Source organism: Macaca nemestrina, chromosome 15 (assembly GCF_043159975.1).
Source record: "Macaca nemestrina isolate mMacNem1 chromosome 15, mMacNem.hap1, whole genome shotgun sequence".
NCBI lineage: Eukaryota > Metazoa > Chordata > Mammalia > Primates > Cercopithecidae > Macaca > Macaca nemestrina.
Window position 1 is genome coordinate 107,552,483 of NC_092139.1, and position 22,893 is coordinate 107,575,375.

Genomic DNA, 22,893 nt, shown 5'->3' on the forward strand with positions numbered 1-22,893 from the left:
GTACACCAAAACCTACACAGCACTATTGAAAGAAGTGAAAAAATATCTAAATAAAAAGAAAGACATCCTGTGTACAAAGATTGGAGAAATTAGAATTGTTAAAATGACAATATACCCCAAATTGATCTACAGATTCAATGTAAGCCCATCAAAATTCCAGCCAAATTCTAGCCATCTTTTTTTTTTTTTTTTTTTTTCCTGAGACAGGGTCTCACTCTGTTGCCCAGGCTGGAGTGCAGTGGTGTGATCTTGGCTCATTGCAACCTTCACCTCCTAGGTTCAAGCAATTCTCATGCCTCAGCCTCCAGGTAGCTGGGATTACAAGTGTGTGCCACCATACCTGGCTAATTTTTGGCACTTTTAGTAAAGATGGGGTTTCACCATGTTGGCCAGGCTGGTCTTGACCTCCTGGCCTCAAGTGATCTGACTGCCTCCACCTCCCAAAATGCTGGGATTATAGGTGTGAGTCACCACACCTGGCCCTAGCCATCTTTTTAACAGAAATTCATAAGCTGGTGTTAAACTTCAAATGAAAATGCAAGAGACTCAGAATAGAAAAAATAAATAAATAAATAAAAAAGCTTATAAAAGAACAATGTTGGAGAACTCACACTCCTTAATTTCAAAACTTACTACAAAGCTACTGTAATCAAAACAGTATGGTACTGGCATAAGGCCTGACATATAGATCAATGAAACAACTGGGAGTACAGAAATAAGCCCATACATCTTATTTGGTTGATTGATTTTTGCGAGGATGCCAATATAACTCAATAGGGAAAAAATGGTCTTTTCGATAAATGGTAGCAGTGCATCTTCATGAAAAAGAATGAAGTTAAACTTCACAGCACATACACAAATTAATTCAAAAAGGACCCAGGACCTGAATGTACAAGCTAAAACTATAAATCTCTTAGAAAAGATAGGTATAAATCTTCATGATCCTGGATTAGACAATGGAGCCCATAGTTTCTTATATATGACCCCTAAAGCACAAGTAACCAAGGGAAAAAATTATACATTGCACTTCAAACTTTAAAAATTTTGTGCATCAAAAGACACCTCCAACAAAATTAAAGGAATCTGTAGAATCAGAGAAGATACTTGCATATCACTTCTCTGATAAGGGTCTTGTATCCAGAATATATAAAGAACTTTTAATACTCAAAAAGTTGTCTTAAAAAGTTAATAATTGGCAAAGGATTTGAATAGACGTTACACCAGAGAAGACATAGAAATTGCCAACAACGACATGAAAAGATGTTCAACATCATTAGTCTTTAGGGAAATGTAAATCAAAACCACAGTGAGATACCACTTCACAACCAGTAGGATAGCTATAATCAGCAACAACAAAAAAGGATAATAACAAGTGCTGGCAAGAATACAGAAAAACTGGGACATTTTTAAACTGCCAGTGGAGATGTAAAATGGATACAGCCACTATGGAAAAATTTAGCAACTCCTCAAAAAGCTTAACACTGAATTACCATATGATCAAACAATTCCACTCCTAAGTATACACCCAAATAAACTGAAAGCCAGAACTTGAATTGATACTTACACTCCCATGTTCAGTGGAACACTATTCACAATAGCTAAAAGAAACAACCCAAGAGTCTATCAACAGATGAGTAAATTTTTAAAATGCGTAATGTACATACAATAGAATATTATTCAGACATAAAAGGAATAAAGTTCTGATACATCCTACAACATGACAACCCTGAGGACATTATAGTAACTGAAATAAGTCAGACACAAAAGAACAAATACTGTATGATTCCACTTACATGAGATACCTAGAACAGGAAAATTTAGAGAGACAGATAGGGCCTTGGTGGAATGGGAATGGGGAGCTATTGCTTAATGGTTATGGGGTTTCTGTTTGGGGTGATGAAAGAGTTTTACCAAGAGTGGTGATGGCTGCACAACATTGTGAATGTAATTAATGCAACTGAATTGTATACTTACAAAGGCAAATTTTATGTTATAGTTATAATTTTGAAAAATTATACTGTAATATACCAAAATCCACATAACTGTACACCTTAAATGGGTGAATTGCATGGCATGTGAACTATATCTCAATAAAGTTTTTTTTTTTAAAAGAAGAAAAAACGAAACTCTCAAGCTATGAAAGGACATGGAGGAATCTTAAATGCATATTGCCAAGTGAAAGAAACCAGTCTGAAAAAGCTACATACTTTAAGATTCCAACTCTATGACATCTGAAAAGGCAAAACTATAGAGATGATAAAAAGACCAGTGGTTGCCAGGGATTCAAGGGGAGAGGAAAAGGATGAAAAGGTGGAGCACAGGACATATGTACTCTGTATGATAGTGGAATGGTGGACACATGACACCATGCATTTTTCAAAACCCATAGAACTGTAGAACACAAAGAGTAAATCCTAATGTAAGATATGAACTTTCGTTAACAATAATGTATCAGTATTTGCTTATAAATTGTGACAAATGGACCACACTAATGCAAGATGTTATTAGGAGAAATTGTGTCTGAGTGGGGAAGGGTAAATGGGAACTCTGCGTAACTTTCTGCATAATTTTTCTGTAAACCTAAAGCTGCCCTTAAAAAAAGGTCTATTTTTAAAATGCATGCTTCCCAGAGAGAATGCTCTGAATTTTATCCTCTTCTCATGATTCATAAAACTATTCACTTTAAACACAAATTATAATTTTACAGTAGCAGAAGAGGAAGCGCTGAGCCTTTTGCCACTGTAGAATATCAGGCACTACTGAATCATCTCAGGATCCTATCCTTTCCCTACTGCACCTCCTCTTCCGCCCCCGAAAGAATTATTTTATGATCTAAATTTTTGTATTCATTTAACTGCTTCCATCTAGATAGTCTTTGAAGATTCCAGCCTGTGGAAATATTTCCTTAATTTATGACTAAATTCCAGTTTAATTATAATTATGAATTATAGTGACATTATTACACCAAATTGCCGTGCCTCCTGTTTTATTCACTTTATTCATTTTCTATGAGGTATCATTTTATCAGAAACCTAAGTGTGTTCGCTTTTTTTTTCCTTTTGAAAAAAGTATTGTTCTCTAAGGCACTGAAGACTCAATACAGAGGATTAAATTGGAAACTATAACTGTCCCAGAGGAAAGATAGCTAGTACATTTAAGTACAACTCTTCCCACCTCCTGATAGAAAATGATCCCCCAAACCTCCTAATCTTTATTGGCACATGCTATAAACTTTTGTTTTAAACTTTAGAGATCGGGGTCTTGCTATGTTGCCCAGGCTGGAGTACAGTGGCTATTCACAGGTGCAATCTTTCCTCATTACAGCATCAAATGCCTGGGCTCATGTGATCCTCCCACCTCAGCCTCCCAAGCACCAGGATTGCAGGTGCACACTACCATACCCAGCTTATATAAACTTCTTTAACCATTACCTTGGTCTTTTCCAGCTTCATCTATGTGCTGAAAATCTTTTAGTGTTTGAAGGTTACAGAACCCCTCTCTGCAATGCTGAACAACTTTCTTTGATCCATTCTTGATGAGATAATCCATTAGCGTAAGGGATTTATACACATGGCGCCAGTTCTTCCCATGGTCATTGAGTCTGTGCCATAACATATTCATAATCTCTGAGAGAGAAATTGTGTTGAAAGTCAAGTCACTGATATCTAGCATCAGAGAACTAGAGGGACCCCAAGGGTCATTAGAAGTTGCTTCCCTGACTTTTATTTCAGCATCTGAGTAATTTTTCACAAAGTTTTTCACTTGTCTCCTGAACGCCATAAGTAATACAAGTTCCAAGGTGAGATGGAGGATGAAAGCAATGGAATAACAGTTTATGTCACTGGTTTATAAAACTCTTGACAGGTAATTGGTCCCCAGTGCTGCTGCTCCCAAATACAAATAATTAATCTCTATGTTGATAAAGTATCAATTTCCTGCAAGGAAAGCACAAAAAAAAATTAAAATTAAACTTTTTTTTAAGTCTATAGAAGACTAAATCAGTCTGCAAATCTAGGTTTTGTTTCCAAATCAGCCCCTCACTTACAGCAGCCAGAATCGAGGGTACCATATAACTGTTCCTAGGATAGGTATGGGAAAATCCCTCATGAGAAATTGGCCTATATTATTTAAAGAAATACAGGTTGTCTTTCTAGTCATAGAAGTTTCTGCAGAAAATATCATCCAACCTCTTTGGCCAGAAATATAATGGCTACAAAGCATTACATGGACAGTAGACAAGTCAACATTTTAAAAAACAGAACTTGCACTCTGACATTTCTTTTTCTTTTTTTTTTTTTTTTTCCAGAGACAGGGTATTGCCCTGTTTCCCAGGCCTAAGTACAGTGGTGCAATCATAGCTCACTGCAGCCTCAAACTCCTAGGTTCATGCAATTCTCTGGCCTTAGCCTCCCAAGGTGTGTGCCTTGCCGTGTTTTTTTGTTTGTTTGTTTTTCTGTTTTTTTTTTTTGAGACGGAGTCTCCCTGTGTTGCCCAGGCTGGAGTGCAGTAACGGGATCTTTGCTCACTGCAACCTCTGCCTCCTGGGTTCAAGCAATTCTCCTGCCTCAGGCTCCTGAGCAGCTGGGATTACAAGTGCACGCCCCCACACCTGGCTAATTTTTGTATTTTTAGTACAGACGGGGTTTCACCATGTTGGTCAGGCTGGTCTCAAACTCCTGACCTTGTGATCCTTCCGCCTCAGCCTCCCAAACTGCTGGGATTACAGCCGTGAGCCACTGCGCCCAGCCTGCCTGGCTAATTTTTAAATATTTTGTAGAGATGGGGGTCTCCATATGTTGCACAGGCTGGTCAAAAATTTCTGGCCTCAAGTGATCCTCCCACTTTAGCCTCATGAAATGCTAGGATTTCAGGCATCTCTTAAGATATATTGTCATGTATAAAAGCATTATGTTCTGAGAATAACTAAAATGGGGGTAAAATTGAGTCTTAGAATCACCCACTGACCCTATGACTGTATTGTTTTTAGAACTACAAGCCTGAGAATCAGATCTAAATACAATCTGCTTGCCTGCTAAACCTAAAAGAAAGGAGGATCAACTATGAAGACAAACAGCTGCACATCAGTGGACTCCACAGCTAACTCATGGTACCCTAAAACCTCTATTGTAGTCCAGATAAGCCTGGTAAATTAGAGGGAAAGGTTAAATTACTTTATTTGTTCACCTTTGGAAAAAGAAGAATGAGTTTAGGATTAAACAGTGTCAATAGTAAGACTCAAATAATACAAGGATTTCTCTAAATCCTGCAGTGATCAGCCTGTGTCTATCAGGTCTCAAAACAAGGACACACAGAGAGGCCCATATACTGAAACTTACAAAGGATATGCAGCCCCCAAACTCTACACAATGCTTGTGAATGATCAGTTCAGTTTATAGGAAACCATTCCCTTTCTCGTTTTCATTATTTTGTATTAAGGAGGGTCAGTTAGTTTGCAATTTCCCTAGTGATTCACCACTGCCAGCTGCCAAGACGGTGTATCAAATTGATTTCGAGCCCTGACGAACATCCAGATCCAACGAAACCTAGAAGATCTATAATCAGATTTTACTAGAGAAACTGCACACATACAAAAGAAAAAAATGTTAAAATCCATAACAAATGTGTTCACTGCTTTTAGTTTTGCTTCCCTTGACCACCTCAGATAACTAGCTCAGGCTTGATTAATTTCTGTATGTGTATTAAAGGAAGACACACATTTTTAGAAGCATCCTAAATAAACTATCACTTCTTTTTTAAAAAAATAAGAGATGATAACCTCTTTTTGGTAAAAATACAACACACTGTTAACTAAGCGAGGCAGAAAATGTACCTGTATAAGTGGTTGGGTGTGGTGGCTCACGCCTATAATCCTAGCACTTTGGGAGGCCGCTGCGGGCAGATCACCTGAGCTCAGGAGTTCAACACCAGCCTGGGCAACATGGCGAAACCCTATCTCTACTAAAAACACAAAAAATTAGCTGGGCTTGGTGGGCACACACCTGTAATCCCAGCTACTTGGGAGGCTGAGGCATGAGAATCGTTTGAACCTGGGAGGCAGAGGTTGCAGTGAGCTGAGATTACGCCACTGCACTATAACCTGGGAGATAGAGTGAGACTCTCTCTCAAAAATAAATAAATAAATAAGAAAATGTATTAAATATCTGTTTAATTAAGATTTCTCGGCCGGGCATGATGGCTCACGCCTGTAATCCCAGCACTTTAGGAGGCGGAGGTGGGTGGATCACGAGGTCAGGAGATCTAGACTATCCTGGCTAACACAGTGAAACCCCGTCTCTACTAAAAATACAAAAAATTAGCCAGGCATGGTGGTGGGCACCTGTAGTCCTAGCTACTCGGGAGGCTGAGGCAGGAGAATGGTGTGAATCCAGGAGGCGGAGCTTGCAGTGAGCCGAGACTGTGCCACTGCACTCCAGCCTGGGCGACAGAGCGAGACTCCGTCTCAAAAAAAAAAGAGAAAAAGATTTCTCAGAAAGACACTATCATTAACCCTAGGAAGAAAAAGAAAAGTTGTATTTCTACAACTTTCTGATTTTCTCTTTTTTGTACTTCAAACACAATCATTTTTATTTGACTCCTTCCTGCAGTGAAAACCTGATTTATACTATTTCAGTAAGCTATTAAAATTTTCAATCATGAGGGTTTTCTTTATCTATTGTCCTTTTTTTCCCTCTACCAAACTCACTCAAGGCAGAGATGCACTATGACATTGGCTTACAGCAACACATATTGATCTGTTTCTTCACGAGTCTATTTTCTTTTAAAGCCTTGTTAGAATCACAACTTGCTGGAATTGAACAACAAATGTTAAATTTTTTTTCTTTTTTGGATAGCTACCTATCTATATTCTGGAAGGACAATCGTAATTTTTAGGTTTTTCTACATTCTCTAACCTGTATTTTAAACTTTTAAAAACCGTTTTCTTAAATGAATTTTCTAACCCAGAAAAATATCAAAATAATAGCCTTCTAATCCAATAGAGTAGTTTAAAATGAATTTACATGACATCATTTCAGAAATAAATACAACCCCAACCATTAGAAAAATCACAAGGAAAAAAGTCTAGAGAAGTGAATTCATATCACTTACTAATGTACAATGACTTGAACTTTACCTTGTGATATGAACACAGAATATTTAAGACACCATTCTACTACTGCTATCTTTTCAGACTGTCAAGGAGCTCAATTAATTGGTGTTAGTTGTAAATTATATGTTGGTTTATTGTGTTTTAGACATCTGACTATATGAAAATGCTGTTTACACATACCATCAAATAACTGTGAGACTGTTATCACTATAGTGATGTGACAAAATTAGTGCCCAAGAGGGTAAATTTCCACATTTGAATGTTGGTTGTCTGGCTACCCAACTCGCTATAATATTTAGAAATAGAGGGAAGAAGTTAGGTATTTCATGTCACAGATCTGAGAGGTCTTCACCGACCACACTAACTACTTAGGTCTCCCCAGCACCTGGTTAATTTCCTTCATTGCACTTGTAACAATCTGTACTGACCTATTTGTTACTTGCTCAGTGCCTTTCTTCACCACCAAACTAGAAGCTCCCTGGGGCAGGGACCCTGACTGTCTTATTTACCACTGTAATCCTATCCCTAACAGCTAATTAGCAACAGTAGGTACTCAAGAAACATGTGTTGTGCAAATGACACAATAATTGATTGACACAATGCCTTGGGATAAACCTGCACTGATTCTATAGCTTTATAATTACAATCACTTTTTTTTTTTTTTTTTTGAGATAAAGCCTCACTATGTACCCCAGGCTGCTTGCAAACTCCTGGGTTCAAGCAGTCCTCCTGCCTCAGCCTCCCAAGTAGCTGGGACTACAGTTGCATACCACCAAGTCTAACTAATTAAAAAAAAAAAATTTTTTTTTTTTGAGATGGGGTCTTGCTGTGTCACCCAGGCTGGAGTGAAGTGGCACGATCTTGGCTCGTTGCAACCTCCGCCTCCCAGGTTCAAGCGATTCTCCTGCCTCAGCCTCCCAAGTAGCTGGGACTATAGCCACGAGCCACCAAGCCCAGCTAATTTTTCGTAATTTTAGTAGAGACGGGGTTTCACCATATTGTCCAGGGTGGTCTCGAACTCCCAACCTCAAGTGATCCGCCCACCTCAGCCTCCCAAAGTGCTGGGATTATAGGCGTGAGCCACCGTGCTTGGCCTTAAAAAAATATTTTTTTTAGACACGGGTTCTTACTAGCTGCCCAGATGGTCACAAACTCCTATAAAGATGGCATTTAAAAAATAAAATCTAGCTCTTGTAATTGTCAAGTAAAATTCTATAGTTTTGAGCAAATATTTTCAAATCATCAACAAATATTTCTTGAGTACCTACCATTTGTATGGCTTTGTGGAGAAACATAAAACATGAACCTCACACTAAAACTTACCATTCAGTTAAGGAGCTTTCCTCCTAAATAATTCCCAGCAAAACAAATGATTACATTGAAAAGGTCTTTCAGTGTTCTTTTTAGATCTGCCCACTTTCACAATGCTGTTTCCTTCTCCCCATTTCATCTGAATCCTAACAGGAAATGATTTATCAGGTGGCATTAAACTATCAGTCCACGATCGTTTATCCAAATCCTTTGAGGCCAGATGAGTTGTGGAAATTCTCTTTTGGGTGCGTTGAGGGGGTGGAATTTTCAAGAATAGTGCCATATCTATACCATATATTACATGATACCCACAGTAAGGTGTGGGGCTGCTCTGAACAATTAAACACATTAACATGTCTGCAATAAAAACATGTAAATATTTGGAATAAAGACTACAAATGGGCTGGGTACGGTGGCTCACACCTGTAATCCCAGCACTTTGGGAGGCCGAGGCAGGTGGATCACGAGGTCAGGAGATTGAGACCATCCTGGCTAACAAGGTGAAACCCCGTCTCTACTAAAAATACAAAAAATTAGCCGGGCGTGGTGGCGGGCGCCTGTAGTCCCAGCTACTCGGGAGGCTGAGGCGGGAGAATGGCGTGAACCTGGGAGGCGGAGCTTGCAGTGAGCCGAGATCACACCACTGCACTCCAGCCTGGGCGACAGAGCAAGACTCCATCTCAAAAAAAAAAAAAAAAAAAAAAAAAAAAAAAAAAGACTACAATGGCCTCAGGCCAAGTTTTACCACCAAATGAGTTGGAGGGAAAATTGGTTTCCAAAAATTTTTGGATTTCAGGATTGAGAATAAGGAACAGAGGAGCTAAACTGACTTTATCCAAATACTTGGGACAATAATGACAATAGCATCTAAGAGGCTGAGTGCCCGGAGCCATCTCTGAAAAGATGCATTTAAGGTGGAACTATGAGGAAAGAACAGCTCTTGTGTTTGTACAGGTTCTGCCTATAGACATGAGTTTGACTCGGAAGGAAATGAGCTCCGGTCAAGAACGCTACGGGAGAATGGTTACAGAGACTACCACGCCATTAGGAGGTGTTACTGTTTTGATGAAAAGAATACTGTCAGAGGCAGAAAGTCTAATCTTTTTGAGCCCCAAGTGTGTGTTCATTAATTTATTCAACTAATAATCTTCCAGAGTTTACTATGTGGCAGGCTCCATTCTAGGCAATGGAGATAGAGGTGCACAAGACACACCTCACCCCCTGGAGTAAACAGCTACTCTTCGCTGAACGCTCACATGCCTCATCTCTCTCCTTTAATTAGGATTCAAAGCCATGATCTGAGGTCCTGCGTTGCCATTTCCTAAGACTTAACAACTTCCCTGAGTCTCGGTACCCTCATCCGCAACACAAAGAATAATCGCCAGACAGGGCCGTGGGGGAGGAAGAAACGAGATGCTTTGGAAAGAATTTTGAAAATGGCGGGTGGAGGCTGAGCAAGAATCAACTTTCTGTGGGCAGGGCCTTTCCTCGGCATCCTCGTCTTCATTCATCCAACCCCCATTTCAGATGATGGCTGTGTACCAGATGAGCCAGGTGTTGGGCGCTCGGTCACACAGAGAATCAGACCAGCAATTACCCTCGGAGAACCGGCAATGCACTGCGGAGGGGAAGGCTGGACCTCAGGGAAGCTCCTAGAAGGCGGGAGGGACGTGATGGCGTCACGCCACAGGGATTTCGCCTCCTGCGGATGGTAACCGCCTCGTCGCCCTCCCGGACTCCGACGGTGCCGGCAGGAAACGGGAGGTGGGATGGCAGCCGATGTTTCCAGACCCGCCTTGAGTCCCATCACCACTCCCAAGCAGAGGCTGTTACCTGAGAGGAAAGCCGGCCGCTGCCCAAGGGCCAAACCTCCTCGCCCCAGGATATTCCACCTACTCCAGCCAGGCCCAAGGCCCAGGCCGGTCCCCACTTCCGCTTCCTCACTTCCTGCCCTGGTGCAGTTCCTCTCAGGGCCTCAAGCAAGGTGGTCGCAAAAACCGGAGCTAAAGGGTACCAAGGGGAATGAAGGTAAATGTCTTCGTTTCACAGTCTGTCGGGCTATGACACTGCCCTAATCCTTCTTTCAAGAAATGAATGTTTGCAAGTGTGTTAATACTGTCATTTTAACTGACTAGAAATACCACCAGCACGTGATTGCCACCTCAAAGGACAGAGAATGTAATAGTAGTCTATGAAGAGCAGTGTGTGATGGGCAATGATGGGGTAGCTCCAATGACATGGCTTCAGGTGCCACTGACGGATAGTTGTTGATGTATTCAACTGATTTTCCGTGAGCCCCCGCTTTGTGCCAGACGGTAAGGACTCGGAGATAAAAAGCAGCCCTCTGCTGGATACGTTTACAGGCTAGTGGAGGTGACAGGCACCGTCACATAAGATTGTGACAAGATATGTATGGCATAATAAGAGAGAAGAGAGCATCTAATTCTGCCACTGAGTATTTAAGGGCAGGTTTCACAGAAGAGTTTACATCTGAATTGAATCTTAAAGGTTGACAGGGAGTTCACTGGATAGACAAAGTAGAGGAGGACATAAGAGGCAAAGGACACATCATGTGTAAAGGCATGAAAGCTGAGCCAGCCTATTATCTTGGGAAAACTACATATACTGTAGTTACTACAGCTGTCACGAAGGCTATTAGTGGAGCAGTAGAGGAAGGTTAAATAACAGAAGGAAGTCGGATCATGAAGAACCTTATCCATACTACAAGGTAATTTTATCCGGTAGGCATTGAAAAATGTAATTGAACCCGTATGTTTGAATGGAATATTGACTAGGATAAGGGGAAAAGACAGAGGATAACAAAATGCTTAGTAGACAAAAGCAACATTTGTTTCTATCTCCTACTATTTCAATCATAATTATAATGATGGTAGCCCATATTACTGATACTGACGTGTAGATAGGTGAATCCGATATAAAATGATAGGAGGTATGAAAGAAGTTGGTGAGTTTGGAATATTATTTGGCTGGCTATAATATAGAGTAATGGGGTGGGAGCCAGAGGGAAATCGAAAAGGTGACCTGGAAAACATTGTTCAGGGCCTTGAATGCTATGTTGAGGTATTTGGACTTTATAAAATAGTGGGGGACAAACTACAAGTATTTTATACATTGAGCTATATTTTATGAAGTTTTTTTATATGCATAGCTTATGTAAATCTCAAAGGAATGCTGAGAAGTAGGCATTATTATCCCATTGTACAGGTGAGAAAGCTGAGTTTGTGGAATATGCATACATTCTACATTATTGAGCATCTGCTAGGTGCCAAGCACTACGCTGAACTGTGAAACTAAAAGGAAATTATAGTTTAATACTCTAAAGGAGGAAGCAGGAATAAATCGGCAGTTGTAAGTAGTTGCCATAATAAAGGCAGACAGTGTTATGGGAGTGAAAGGGGGACTTGTCTAAATCTGCGTAGTCAGGGAAGGCTTCCTGGAGGAGGTAAGCTTAAACTGAGTTTGGAAAAACAAATAGATTACAATAATTGCCCAGAGATATTTAACTAGAAGCAGTTTACCTGAAACTTGAACCCAAATCTCCTGTCTAGCTCTTTCCCCTACTCTAAGGACCAATCTTTGGTCCTTGATTTTAAGCTCTATCGGCAATTCAGACACAAGTCTACTTGTTATATTTGGAGAGGGTCAGAGATTCCAATTTTTTTGTTTTTAAATTCATTCATTTTCTCCTATTAAAATAAATCTGTGTATGTGCTCAAAAAAATAGATTGGAAGCAGAGGAACTGGAAGAAGAACAGAATGTTCTGATAGTTCAGGCAATAAGTGATGAAGGCCATAACTAAGGCAGAAGTCATGGGCACAGTGTGAATCTCCACTCTGCTCCCTCTCCTCTTACACATATAGTTTTACATATAATGTTAAAGGATAGAAGTTATGGGACCGGGCTCCAAATATATGTGGCAATGAGGGAAAAGGAGGAGTCTACAGGGACTAAGTTTCTTTTTGGAGTGACCATGTAAATGACTGTTGCTGTTCACCAAGATGAACATGATCTGAGGGGCCAGTTGGCAGGAAAGATGGGGAATTCTGCTTTGTACAGTTTGAATCTGAGGAGCCGTGGGAGCAACAAGTGAAGATGTTCAGGGGACAGTTGAATAGAGATCACTGAAAGAAGAGGGTTTGGGCCTAGGTTCATAGACTTAAGAGTAGTCAGCATATAGAAGGTGATTGAAGAGGCAGGTGGGAAGTAGGAGACAGGGTAAGATTAAAGACTGAAGTCCCAGTAAACAGTGGGGGAGTTGGTTAGGCTTGGCAAAAGTGTCAAGTGTTACCAACTTAGTGGAATTAACCCTGTTCAAGTGACATTATGTAAGGGGTCCTTCTTATCTGCTTTCCTCCATTTGGGGGCACAATTTAGTTGCAATACTATAACATCCACTAAATACAAATATTGCTGTAAGGTAGCTTGATTGGTTTTTTCCTTTAATTTTTTGAACTTGGGATTCTACAAAAGTGAACACAGTTTGCTTCACCTGGCTTCCAGGACACCATTTCTCCTTCTCATCTCCTTGTCTCATCCCTTCTCAATTCTATGACCTCTCAACTTTGAAAGAGCCCATTCTCTAACCTCTTGTCTTCTCTATCTATATTTACTCCACAGGTAGTGTTATCCAGTTGCAAAGCGGTAAATACTCTTTGATTCTGACAACTCTCAAGGTTTTCTCTTCAGCCTCTCCTGACCTCCAAACTCATGTATCTAACTACCTTGACCTCTGCACTGGAATGTCTCATGGGCATCTCAGTTCAGTAAGTCCAAAATCAAACTCCTGGTCTTGCCTTCCAAACCTGCTCTCCCATGGTCTCTCCTGTCAGTAAATGACACATCCTTGCTTCAAGGGTCTCAGGCCATGAACCTGGGAGTCACCTTAACTCCTCTCTTTGTCTCTCACAGCTCTCATGATATCCACAAGCTTACCTTTGAAATACAAGGTGGCTACCCAGTCTAGATAATAAATGATTTATTGATGCTATATTCTAATACAAGATACAATAACGTTATCTATGTTTCTAGACTTTACAATCACCCTGTATATTCAAAATCCAACCACTTCCCACCACTTACATCATCCTGTTCTAAGCCACAACCATCTCTGGTCTCTGGTCTGGACTATGACAGTAGCCTCCTTTTTTTTTTTTTTTTTTTTCCAGACAGAATTTTGCTCTTGTTGCCCAGGCTGGAGTGCAGTGGCGTGATCTCCACTCACCACAACCCCCACCTCCCGGGTTCAAGCGATTCTCCTGCCTCAGCTCCCCGAGTAGCTGGGATTACAGGCATGTGCCACCATGCCCGGCTAGTTTTGTATTTTTAGTAGAGACGGGGTTTCTCCATGTTGGTCAGGATGGTCTCAAACTCCCGACCTCAAGTAATCCTCCTGCTTTGGCCTTCCAAAGTGCTGGGATTACAGGCATGAGCCACCACACCCGGCCAACAATAGCCTCCCAACTGGTCTTTCTTCTTCTGTTCTTGTTCCCTTGCAATCTAATTTCAACACGACAGCCAAAGCCACCCTTTTAAAACTTAAAACCCAAGTCAGATCATATTACTCCCCAGTTCAAAATCTTCCATTGGCTTCCATCTCACTCAGAGTAAAATCCAAAGGCCTCGCCATGGCCAGCAAGGCCCTACATGTTCTGTTGTCTCTCTGATCCCCATCCCAACTCCTCTCCACCTCACTCACTGTGTTAAACATGCCTCCACCTGAAGTCTTTGCACCTGCTAGTCCCTATACCTGCAAAAGCTATTTCCCTAGATATCCATCCGGGAAGTACTGGCTTCTTCACTTGGTTCTGGACTTTGCTCAAATGTCCTTTGATTTCCCAACATAAAATCACAACCCCTGTCTCAGCCCCACTCTCTATGGCTCTTGCGTCATTTTATTTTTCTCCCTAACAGTATGACCATCTGATGTACCTGCTGTTTCTCCCTTTACCAGAATGTAAGATCCAGGAGGGCAGAGATTATGTTTTGTTCACTGGTACTTTTCCAGAACCTAGAAGAAGCTTAACACAGAATAGGTGCTCAAACTTTCTCTATTGAATGAATGAAAAGAGAATGTCTGAATTCATACTATTGAATAAGAAGTACACATTTTACCATAAAGTTAAATTAAGCATAATTATGGACAAGAAGTTCAGATATTGGTCAGGCACTGTGGCCACGCCTGTAATCCCAGCACTTTGGGAGGCCAAGGCAGGTGGATCACTTGAGGTCAGGAGTTCGAGACCAGCCTAACCAACATGGTGAAATCTCAGCTGTACAAAAAAATACACAGATCAGCTGGGTGTGGTGGCGGGTGCTTGCAATCCCAGCTACTTCGGAGGCTGAGGCAGGAGAATCATTTGAACTCAGGAGGTGGTGGTTGCAGTGAGCCGAGATCACACCACTGCACTCTAGTGTGGGTGACTGAGTGAGACTCAGTCTCCAAAACACAAAACAAAAAAACAAACAACAACAACAACAAAAAAAAAAACCCCAGAAGTTCAGATATAGACAAATGATCCCTCTAAAGGAATTGATTAAAAAAAAAAAATTAAACAAAGTATGGTTTGAAAAAGAAACTTCTCCACTGTGGCTAAGTCCAGATTTCACATGTTACTGTAGCCTCCTCATCTTGCTGCTGTTTTTCTGAGTGTATCATGATAGTGAGTACTGAAATGCTGGCATTCTCATATTAGGGTCTTTATTCTTAGGATCTGCCTTTGCTCTCGTTCAGTTAAAGAGCGATTATGAAATAAACCACTCAAGTGGCCTTGCTTCTCTCCCACTATGTGCTACATAACATGTCTGTCAATCAGTACTTACTACCAAAATAACTTGCCTTTGAGATTTTTCTGTTCTGCAATCTGTCCCATGATTGTAAGGGGAAGGATTATATTCTGCTCCCTGGGGAGTAGTGCCCGGTGCGAAATTAGCTTCTTCATTGGGGTACAAGCTGAAAACACCATAATAGTTTCCGTGAAATACCATTCAGCATTTTCCCTTCGCTCCCACTCCCCAACCATAGAATTTTAGGGACTCCTTTAACCATTTCAAAACCATTGACTTGGGAGCTATCGAAGAATAAGGACTGTAGCCAGAGGATTTCAGCATTTAAAAACTTGGCAATAGAGCTGTTCAATGTAATGATCCAAGAAGGTCCTTAGGAGGCTGAAGAATTCTGAGGCCAAGGTTGAGATGTTATTATTTTTAAAGTAGCAAGATGTTGTTATTTTTTATATTTTATCTTTATAATGTGGAAATAGCAGAAATCCTTTTCAGATATAACCAGGATTTAAGAAAATTTGACAAACTTGCATCAATAAGAAGAAAGCCTGTTATTAAAGAGTTACACGGCCGGGTGTGGTGGCTCACGCCTGTAATCCCAGCACTTTGGGAGGTCGAGGCAGGCGGATCATCTGAAGTCACGAGTTCAAGACCAGCCTGGCTGACATGGTGAAACCCTGTCTCTACTAAAAATAATTAGCCAGGCATGGTGGCAGGTACCTGTAATCCCAGCTACTCGGGTGGCTGAGGCAGGAGAATCACTTGTACCCGGGAGGCAGAGGTTGCAGTGAGCCAAGATCGTGCCATTGCGTTCCAGCCTGGGCACGAAGAGTGAAACTCCATCTCAAAAGAAAAAAAAAAAAAAAGGAGTTATGGGCAGAAAATTACCTCCTTTAACTCATTCGACAAATGTTTACTGAGCATTTTCTATCACCATGACACTCTGCTGATTCTTTTCTATTTCAATAAAAATATTGAGCAATTATAACCAAGGAAAAGGTTTTAAGAAAGTAAATTTTAAGCAAGGTTTAGATATAAAGAAGTCAAGAGATGGAAAAGGATGCCATTTCACATTGCAGAAAAAGTTTAAATTTTAGAACCCAAACTGAGTCTCTCCTTGACACTGCCCTCTTGGTATTCCAGGGATTAATGCTAGGAACATTCTGGTGAGCCAACATTTCCCTCCTCATCTTGGATCCAGTTCCCAAACTCTGAATGGCACCACTTAGCAAGTAGCAATGTCTCTAATTTTCTGTAAAAGATGCAACGTTGGCAATCCATTTTCTAGCAAGAGCAAAGAGAAAGGAAGAGGCCTTCACAAGTTGCATTTGATATAGGGGGAAGGGTGAGTGGTACATTTAAAGGTAAGAACTAAGGAAGTTGAAGGTAACAAAATATAAGGTCAATGGAAAGTCTTAAATCCCGAAAAGCCTTCAGTCCAAGACTCAACACAAATTGAAGTCCCAGAAATCGAAGGAACTGGTTCCAACTCATGCTGAACTGTGGCAAACCTGGGGTGAGAAGTCATCCCAGCTCAGAATGTTTCTTCTTTTTTTGTCAAGAGTAATATTACAGACTGAGCGCATGAACAAAGCATCTTCCCTGGGATTTTAACATTGTGAGTGATCAAGGGTGCTCTTAAATAAGTTCCCCCAAGAAGCCCTAATGTTCCTTGGGCTGCATGACTGTACTAAGAGAATAAGAGTTTTCCTTAAGATCGACTTGCTGATGGACCATATCTAGGGCTAGAAATTTTCTTATGTGAACATAAGTGTTCAGGAGGGATATTGTTAAAACTGAAACCTAGCATAAAGAAGCAAAAGTATTTCAGTGAACCTCCTGCATTTTAGTTCAACACTGGCAGCAAGAAAACAAAACCACATAATCTAAGGCTCACGCCCAACTCTCTGAAGCCCCGTATGTGCTAGTTCCTGTGTGGTTTGCCTGCAGGCTGCAGGGCTGACTAGGGTTAGTTTGGAGGAGGGAGTAAGAGGTGGGGAGGAGGAGGCACAGTTAATGGATCTGTAAACTTGCACCCTCTTTCAGAGTGGTACATGGAAGACAGCACAAAGTGGATCCGTACTCTGAAATGCAGTAATTCTGATGCTTGAATTCGTCTTCCTTCTTGCCAGAAAGGATTCTAATAACTCGGCATCAAAGCCAAGACATAAATTCAACAAACCACTTCTCTTCCAAAAGGTATGTCATTATACAATATCTGTACATATATTTTGTATGAGTTAATTAAAATGAATCTCATTAGTTCTCTAAATACTGCTTTTAAGTCCCATCAGCTAATGTCTCTAAACCTTTTGCCGTGACAATGTTTGTGGTGATGGGATTTGACTTCTATCAAGTGAACTGGGAGAACGCTTGTTCCTTACCCAGTCCATAACACAAAAATCTCCACAAACTGGCTTCAGAAGCATCTCGGGGAAAGATTTTCGACCTTGGGATCACAGAGGTAAAAATTCTACTTCACCATGGTCAGGATTTAATCCAAATTGGAAGGGGTTGGAGGGGGTGGTAGAGGGCTGAGCAGTGATGAATGAACACCAGCACTCTGAGATCAGGATTTCTCCCTTTGCTTGAATTTCTAGTTCTGTTTGCATTTTTGTTACCTATACAAAGAACACCAGTTTTCATTCCTTTACAAAAAAGAAGACTTTATGTTGACGTGTATTTTGGAAGGGTATTGTCTCTCTTTGTACTAGCCGTTAGGCTCCATCCCTGTGACTGTCTCTGGTTTAGGCATCCAGTCTGAAGTTAGCTGCTTTGTGTTCTTTGTCCTAACTCTTCCTGAACATGAGGATTGAACATACCAACCAACGGTTTCACTAATTTAAAATGTATCGTATTGCGCTGACAGGTATACTGTCAAAAAAAATTACCGTATTTACCTACCTGGAATTAGGCCTTCTTAATAAGGTATATGCAACATAATTTGCACACTATTGAACATATACATCCCTAGATAAACTAGGAGAGGGAAATGTTTTAGATCTAAACATCCAATAGGAAAATTTTCGTGTGCTCTCGTTACGTTATCCGAGGATGGGAAACTTCAGGTCGAAGAATCTTTTGTTCTGTGCAGCAACGTTTGTCATTAACGGTTTAGTTCTTTAGTGGGTCCTTTTTGTTTCTTATTTTTGGTTTCAGAAAGAGCATTTAGCAGAAGTTACTCTCCTTTAACAATCCAGTATTGTATATAAAACTTTATAAAATAATTTTATAGTGACCCTCTTTACAAAACCATCTGCTATTAAATAAGGAACACTGTGTAAATAGAGGACCACCTAAGTATATTTACTTTTCAAATTTGAAAAGTATCTGACTCATACCCTTTTTTGTTTTTTTGTAAAAGAGAGGTGGCCCTATATTATTGAATAAAACTGCTTTTTTAGATTAAACTTGGAGTGTCTCCCATGTGGTAAACTGAAATCTTATTCTCCCCAAATTGTAATAGATTTTATCTTTTTTAAAAATGACTTTACTGAAGCAGAGGAGAAAGAGATGATCAATCTATTCGATATGAAGAAATATTTCTGTTGCTAATACAATATCCTTTTGAATATCTCCGATGTCTTAGGCCTGGTGAAAATCCCTTTCAATTGTTCTGTCTACCTCGTAGGGATATTGTAAGAATAAATGAGTTAACATAGATATGAAATACCTTAGGAAAAATGCACTATAAAAATGCAAGACAATGTCATCATTAGTTATTTCTTTGACTCTTGATCATTTTCTTCCAACTTCTTATACAAAATGTCTCTTACTTATTTCCTGAAGCCATCTCTTTTAGAACTATTGCTTTCTAGAAGAGCTGAAAATGATCCTAGTTCCAACATATTTATTGATTCCCAGATAATAACACCCACTGCTGTTGATGACTGACAGGGTTCGTGCCTAAACTTGAGTAGAACTTGCCCTTTTTTCCTGGATCAAGAAAAGTCTACAGTCGTTCGAAAAATGTGTCAGTAAGTGTGATTCCATCAGGATTTCTTAAATAAGTAACAGTTGCTGCTGGATAATCCTGGGGGCAGATTATTCATTTTTGTGCCCCTATAAAACAAACTCAAAACTTGTTCAAGAATCTTTATAAGTTGTTTGAATCAAACAATAGGGTCGATAGGTCCCCATTTTGTCCTTTTGAGGTATTTGCCCAGCGTACCTTGGTCTGTAAAGAAATAGCACAGCCTTGGCTGGGTGCGGTGGCTCATGCTTATAATCCTAGCACTTTGGGAGGCCGAGGTGGGCGGACCTCCAAAAATAAATAATAATAATGATAATAACACAGTCTCATGAGTCTTTTTTTTTTTTTTTTTTTGAGACAGGGTCTCACTCTGTCACTCAGGCTAGAGTGCAGTGGTGCAATCATAGCTCACTGCAGACTCAACTACCTTGGGCTTAGTGATCCTCCCACCTCAGCCTCTCAAGTAGCTGGGACTACAGGTGCACACCACCACACCTGGCTAATATTGTATTTTTAGTAGAGACAGAGTTTTGCCATGTTGCGCCGGCTGGTCTTGAACTCCTGAACTCAAGCAATTTGCCTGCCTCAGCCTCCCAAAGTGTTGGGATTACAGGTGTGAACCACCGCACCTGGCCTGCCCTTTCTTTTCCACTTAAAAATTCTTAAGAAAGCATGGCCCTGTTTAACAGATAAGCATTTTACAAACATTTATCGATCAATTACTATATGCCAGGCCTGGCGCTAGGCACCAAGTTCTCTTCAACAGTGTTAACGTTAAGTTTCAATAAACTCGAGTCAGTAGGAATTCAGTAAATAATTTTTAAAGATTTTCTTTTTAAATATGCATTTATAAACAAAACTTTTAGAGAATTAAACTATCACAAAGTACATGATGATAAAAGTCTTACATGCTCTCCAAAGAAAATGTTAAGACGTTCCTTAAGAAGACAGTGAAGAACGGCTGGGCACAGTGGCTCACACCTGTAATCCCAGCCCTTGGGAGGCCAAGGCAGGCAGATCGTCTGAGGTCAGGAATTGGAGACAAGCCTGGCCAATACACTGAAACCCTGTCTCTACCAAAATACAAAAATTAGCCGGGCATGATGGCAGGTGCCTATAATCCCAGCTACTTGAGAGACTGAGGCACGAGAATTGCTTGCACCTGGGAGGCAGACGTTTCCGTGAACTGAGATCGTGCCACTGCACTCCAGCCTGGTCAACAAAGTAAGACCCTGTCTCAAAAATAAAAATAAAAAAGAAAAGATAGTGAGAAAATAGCTGAACATAAAACATAAAGAAAAGTTGAAATATTAGTACTCACTATCTACGTTCAACGATTGCTAACTTTTTGCCATATTTGTTCCATCTATACCTATTTCTCTCTGAATTACTTGTAAGTTGCAGATAAAATAATACTTCACTCTGAAATAATTCAGTACTCATCTAAGAATAAAGGCATTCCTCTATCTAACCACAATACCATCATTAGGCCTAAGAGGATAAACAGTAAGTCGTTAATATCACCTGATAGCTAGTGCAGATTTAACCTCCCCCATTTGTCCCCCCAAATGTCTTCTATACCATTTTTTTTTTAAATCTAATTTTTAAAAATAAGAACATATTTTGCAGTTGGGTCTCATGCTTCTTTCTTCAACATTGGATGTTTTTAAAGATTAAGCCAGTTCTCTTGTACCAGGTCCCAGTTTCTGAATTTGTTGTTGCCTCATGGTTAATTTGTTCCTCTACCTACTTTATTTCCTGTAAGCTCAAAGTTAGTACTAAAAGCATGATTTGATTTTGATTGAACATTTTTTGCAAGGTACCACTGGGTGCTCCATATTGCATCTTATCAGGAGGTACAGAATGCCAGGTTGTTCCACTGTGTGTGATGCCAAGTTTGATCAGGGCTTGAGGTTGTGATCTTGCTCAGGGGATCTCTTGTTGTAAAGGCACTTTTTTACCCTTTGCAATTAGCAAGTAGTCTCAGGGGGTATCTCAAAGTGTATCTCATAAACACTTTGGCACTGTGGCAATATCCTATTTCTCGACAAACTGTCACCCAGTGACTTTAGGTAATAATCTTTGCCTCAATTGATTATTTCACTGGAGTTCATATATATTTTTAATACATTTTGAAGATGGAATCGACATGCAAATTCTTCATGATCAGCAGCAAGAGCAACTGGAAATATTTATTGAGTGCATAAGTTCAGGTAATAATAATAATAGTAGATAACGTTTATTGAGTGCTTGCTGTGGAGCCAAGACAGCCTCGGGGTGAGCCCAGTCTTTCACTTACTAAGCGAGTGAACTGGGACAAGTTATTCTTTTTGTGCTTCAGTTTCTTAAGCTATAGAATGGGATTAATAATGGTGCCTATCTTGTGAGATTGTTCTGAAGAGTAAATGATTTATACATGTAAAGTTCCTAAAACAGTGCCTGTTATTACTGTTATTTGCCAAGCATTGTTCTAATACTTTGTAGGTACTAACTCATCTACTTCTCCTAATGGTGCAGTGAAGAAAGTGCTAATATTACCCTTTTTCAACAATGAGGAAACTGAGGTACAGAGAGGTCTAGTACGTTGCACAAGGTCACTTAACTAGTACCTGCTGGAGCGGGGATTTGAACCCAGGCTGTCTGGTTCCTGAGCACTCTCTCTGATGACGGGCACATACAGTGAGGAGTGGTACAAGTGGAGCTGATTGGAAGTAGCCCTCACACACACCCAAACTTGAAGTTATTGAAAATCCAGGAGGTTGCCACCCAAACACATTTAAGGTTTCATTCATCTGAATAAGAACAGCATTCCACTAAACACAGATAAGTACTCTTATTACATTTACATAGCTTAAGGCTCTGTACAAGAAACCTTCAACATGAAATACTTGGAACTGCAAAGAGTAGGAGACCTATGAAGTAATAGGGGGGAAAATAACCCTGAAAGGAGCAATACAAGAGGGGAGTTATGAGACCTGGGACCTCAGAGCCTCGGGGTGGAAGATGATATTTTGATATAATTAGGAGGGAAAAAATTCCTCTCATTTTTCACATTCCTGTACTGTATAAGATTTTATCATGAAAGCACAAGAGTATAAGCCATTGTCAGATTTATTAAAGGCCACAGTGGATTTCCTTAGGAGACGATGGATGACTCTTGTTAGTAGGTAACTTCCCTGGTTGGTTATCTCATACACTCAGATATTCCATAAGTCAGCCTGTGGCTTCTGAAACTGTATTGAGAAAAAGCTGTATAAACGAGGTATTGGTCCATGCTCCTAAATTAGCATTACAAAAGGGTTCCACCGCGGGGGGTAGAATCTTATCCACTCCTTCAGTGGCCATTACGGAAAGCTCTCCAGTGTACTTTTCTAAAGAGAACTAAAAATAAATACGAAGAAAAAAATCCAGCATTAATAATGGTTCTTTTTTTGCATTTCTAACACAGTCATTGCCAAATTGGTTCTGCCTTTTTATGTTTTTTAATGAAAAGCAGCCTAATTGATCAATTGGTCATGAATAATACTTTTCCATTTGTTTTTCTCCATACTCCCCAGCCTTCGAGAACCACCGGCTTAATGTGTCGGCCTACAAATGGTTCATGATTTGTGTCTTTTATCTAGTGCTTTATGGGAAAATATTAGAAACAAACTGCTGGGAACTCAGTAGGAACTCAGTAAATAATAAGTAGATAGTTCT

The 22,893-nt window shown here is 40.2% G+C and overlaps 2 protein-coding genes across 4 annotated transcripts in view; one reads left to right on the top strand and one right to left on the bottom strand.

Moving 5' to 3' along the window:
• The window catches only part of LOC105464410 (ENTH domain containing 1), a 149,021-nt gene extending 138,669 nt beyond the window's left edge, over positions 1 to 10,352 (bottom strand). For 2 of the 3 annotated variants that reach the window (XM_011712283.3, XM_011712286.2), the window contains exons 1-2: positions 10,253 to 10,351; positions 3,432 to 3,935 (exon numbers count right to left, since the gene is read on the bottom strand). In XM_011712283.3, the coding sequence (XP_011710585.2) occupies positions 3,432 to 3,780 (349 nt within the window). In that variant the 5' untranslated portion in view covers positions 3,781 to 3,935; positions 10,253 to 10,351. Of the gene's footprint in view, positions 1 to 3,431; positions 3,936 to 10,252 lie in introns of all 3 variants that reach the window. The other variant, XM_011712284.2, reaches the window with a different exon arrangement.
• A 6,816-nt stretch (positions 10,353 to 17,168) lies between these two features.
• LOC105464411 (GRB2 related adaptor protein 2) overlaps positions 17,169 to 22,893 on the top strand; it is a 74,066-nt gene continuing 68,341 nt past the window's right edge. Inside the window, exon 1 of the mRNA XM_071080622.1 lies at positions 17,169 to 17,420. The gene's annotated coding sequence lies outside the window, so the exon portion shown is untranslated. The remainder of the gene's footprint in view (positions 17,421 to 22,893) is intronic.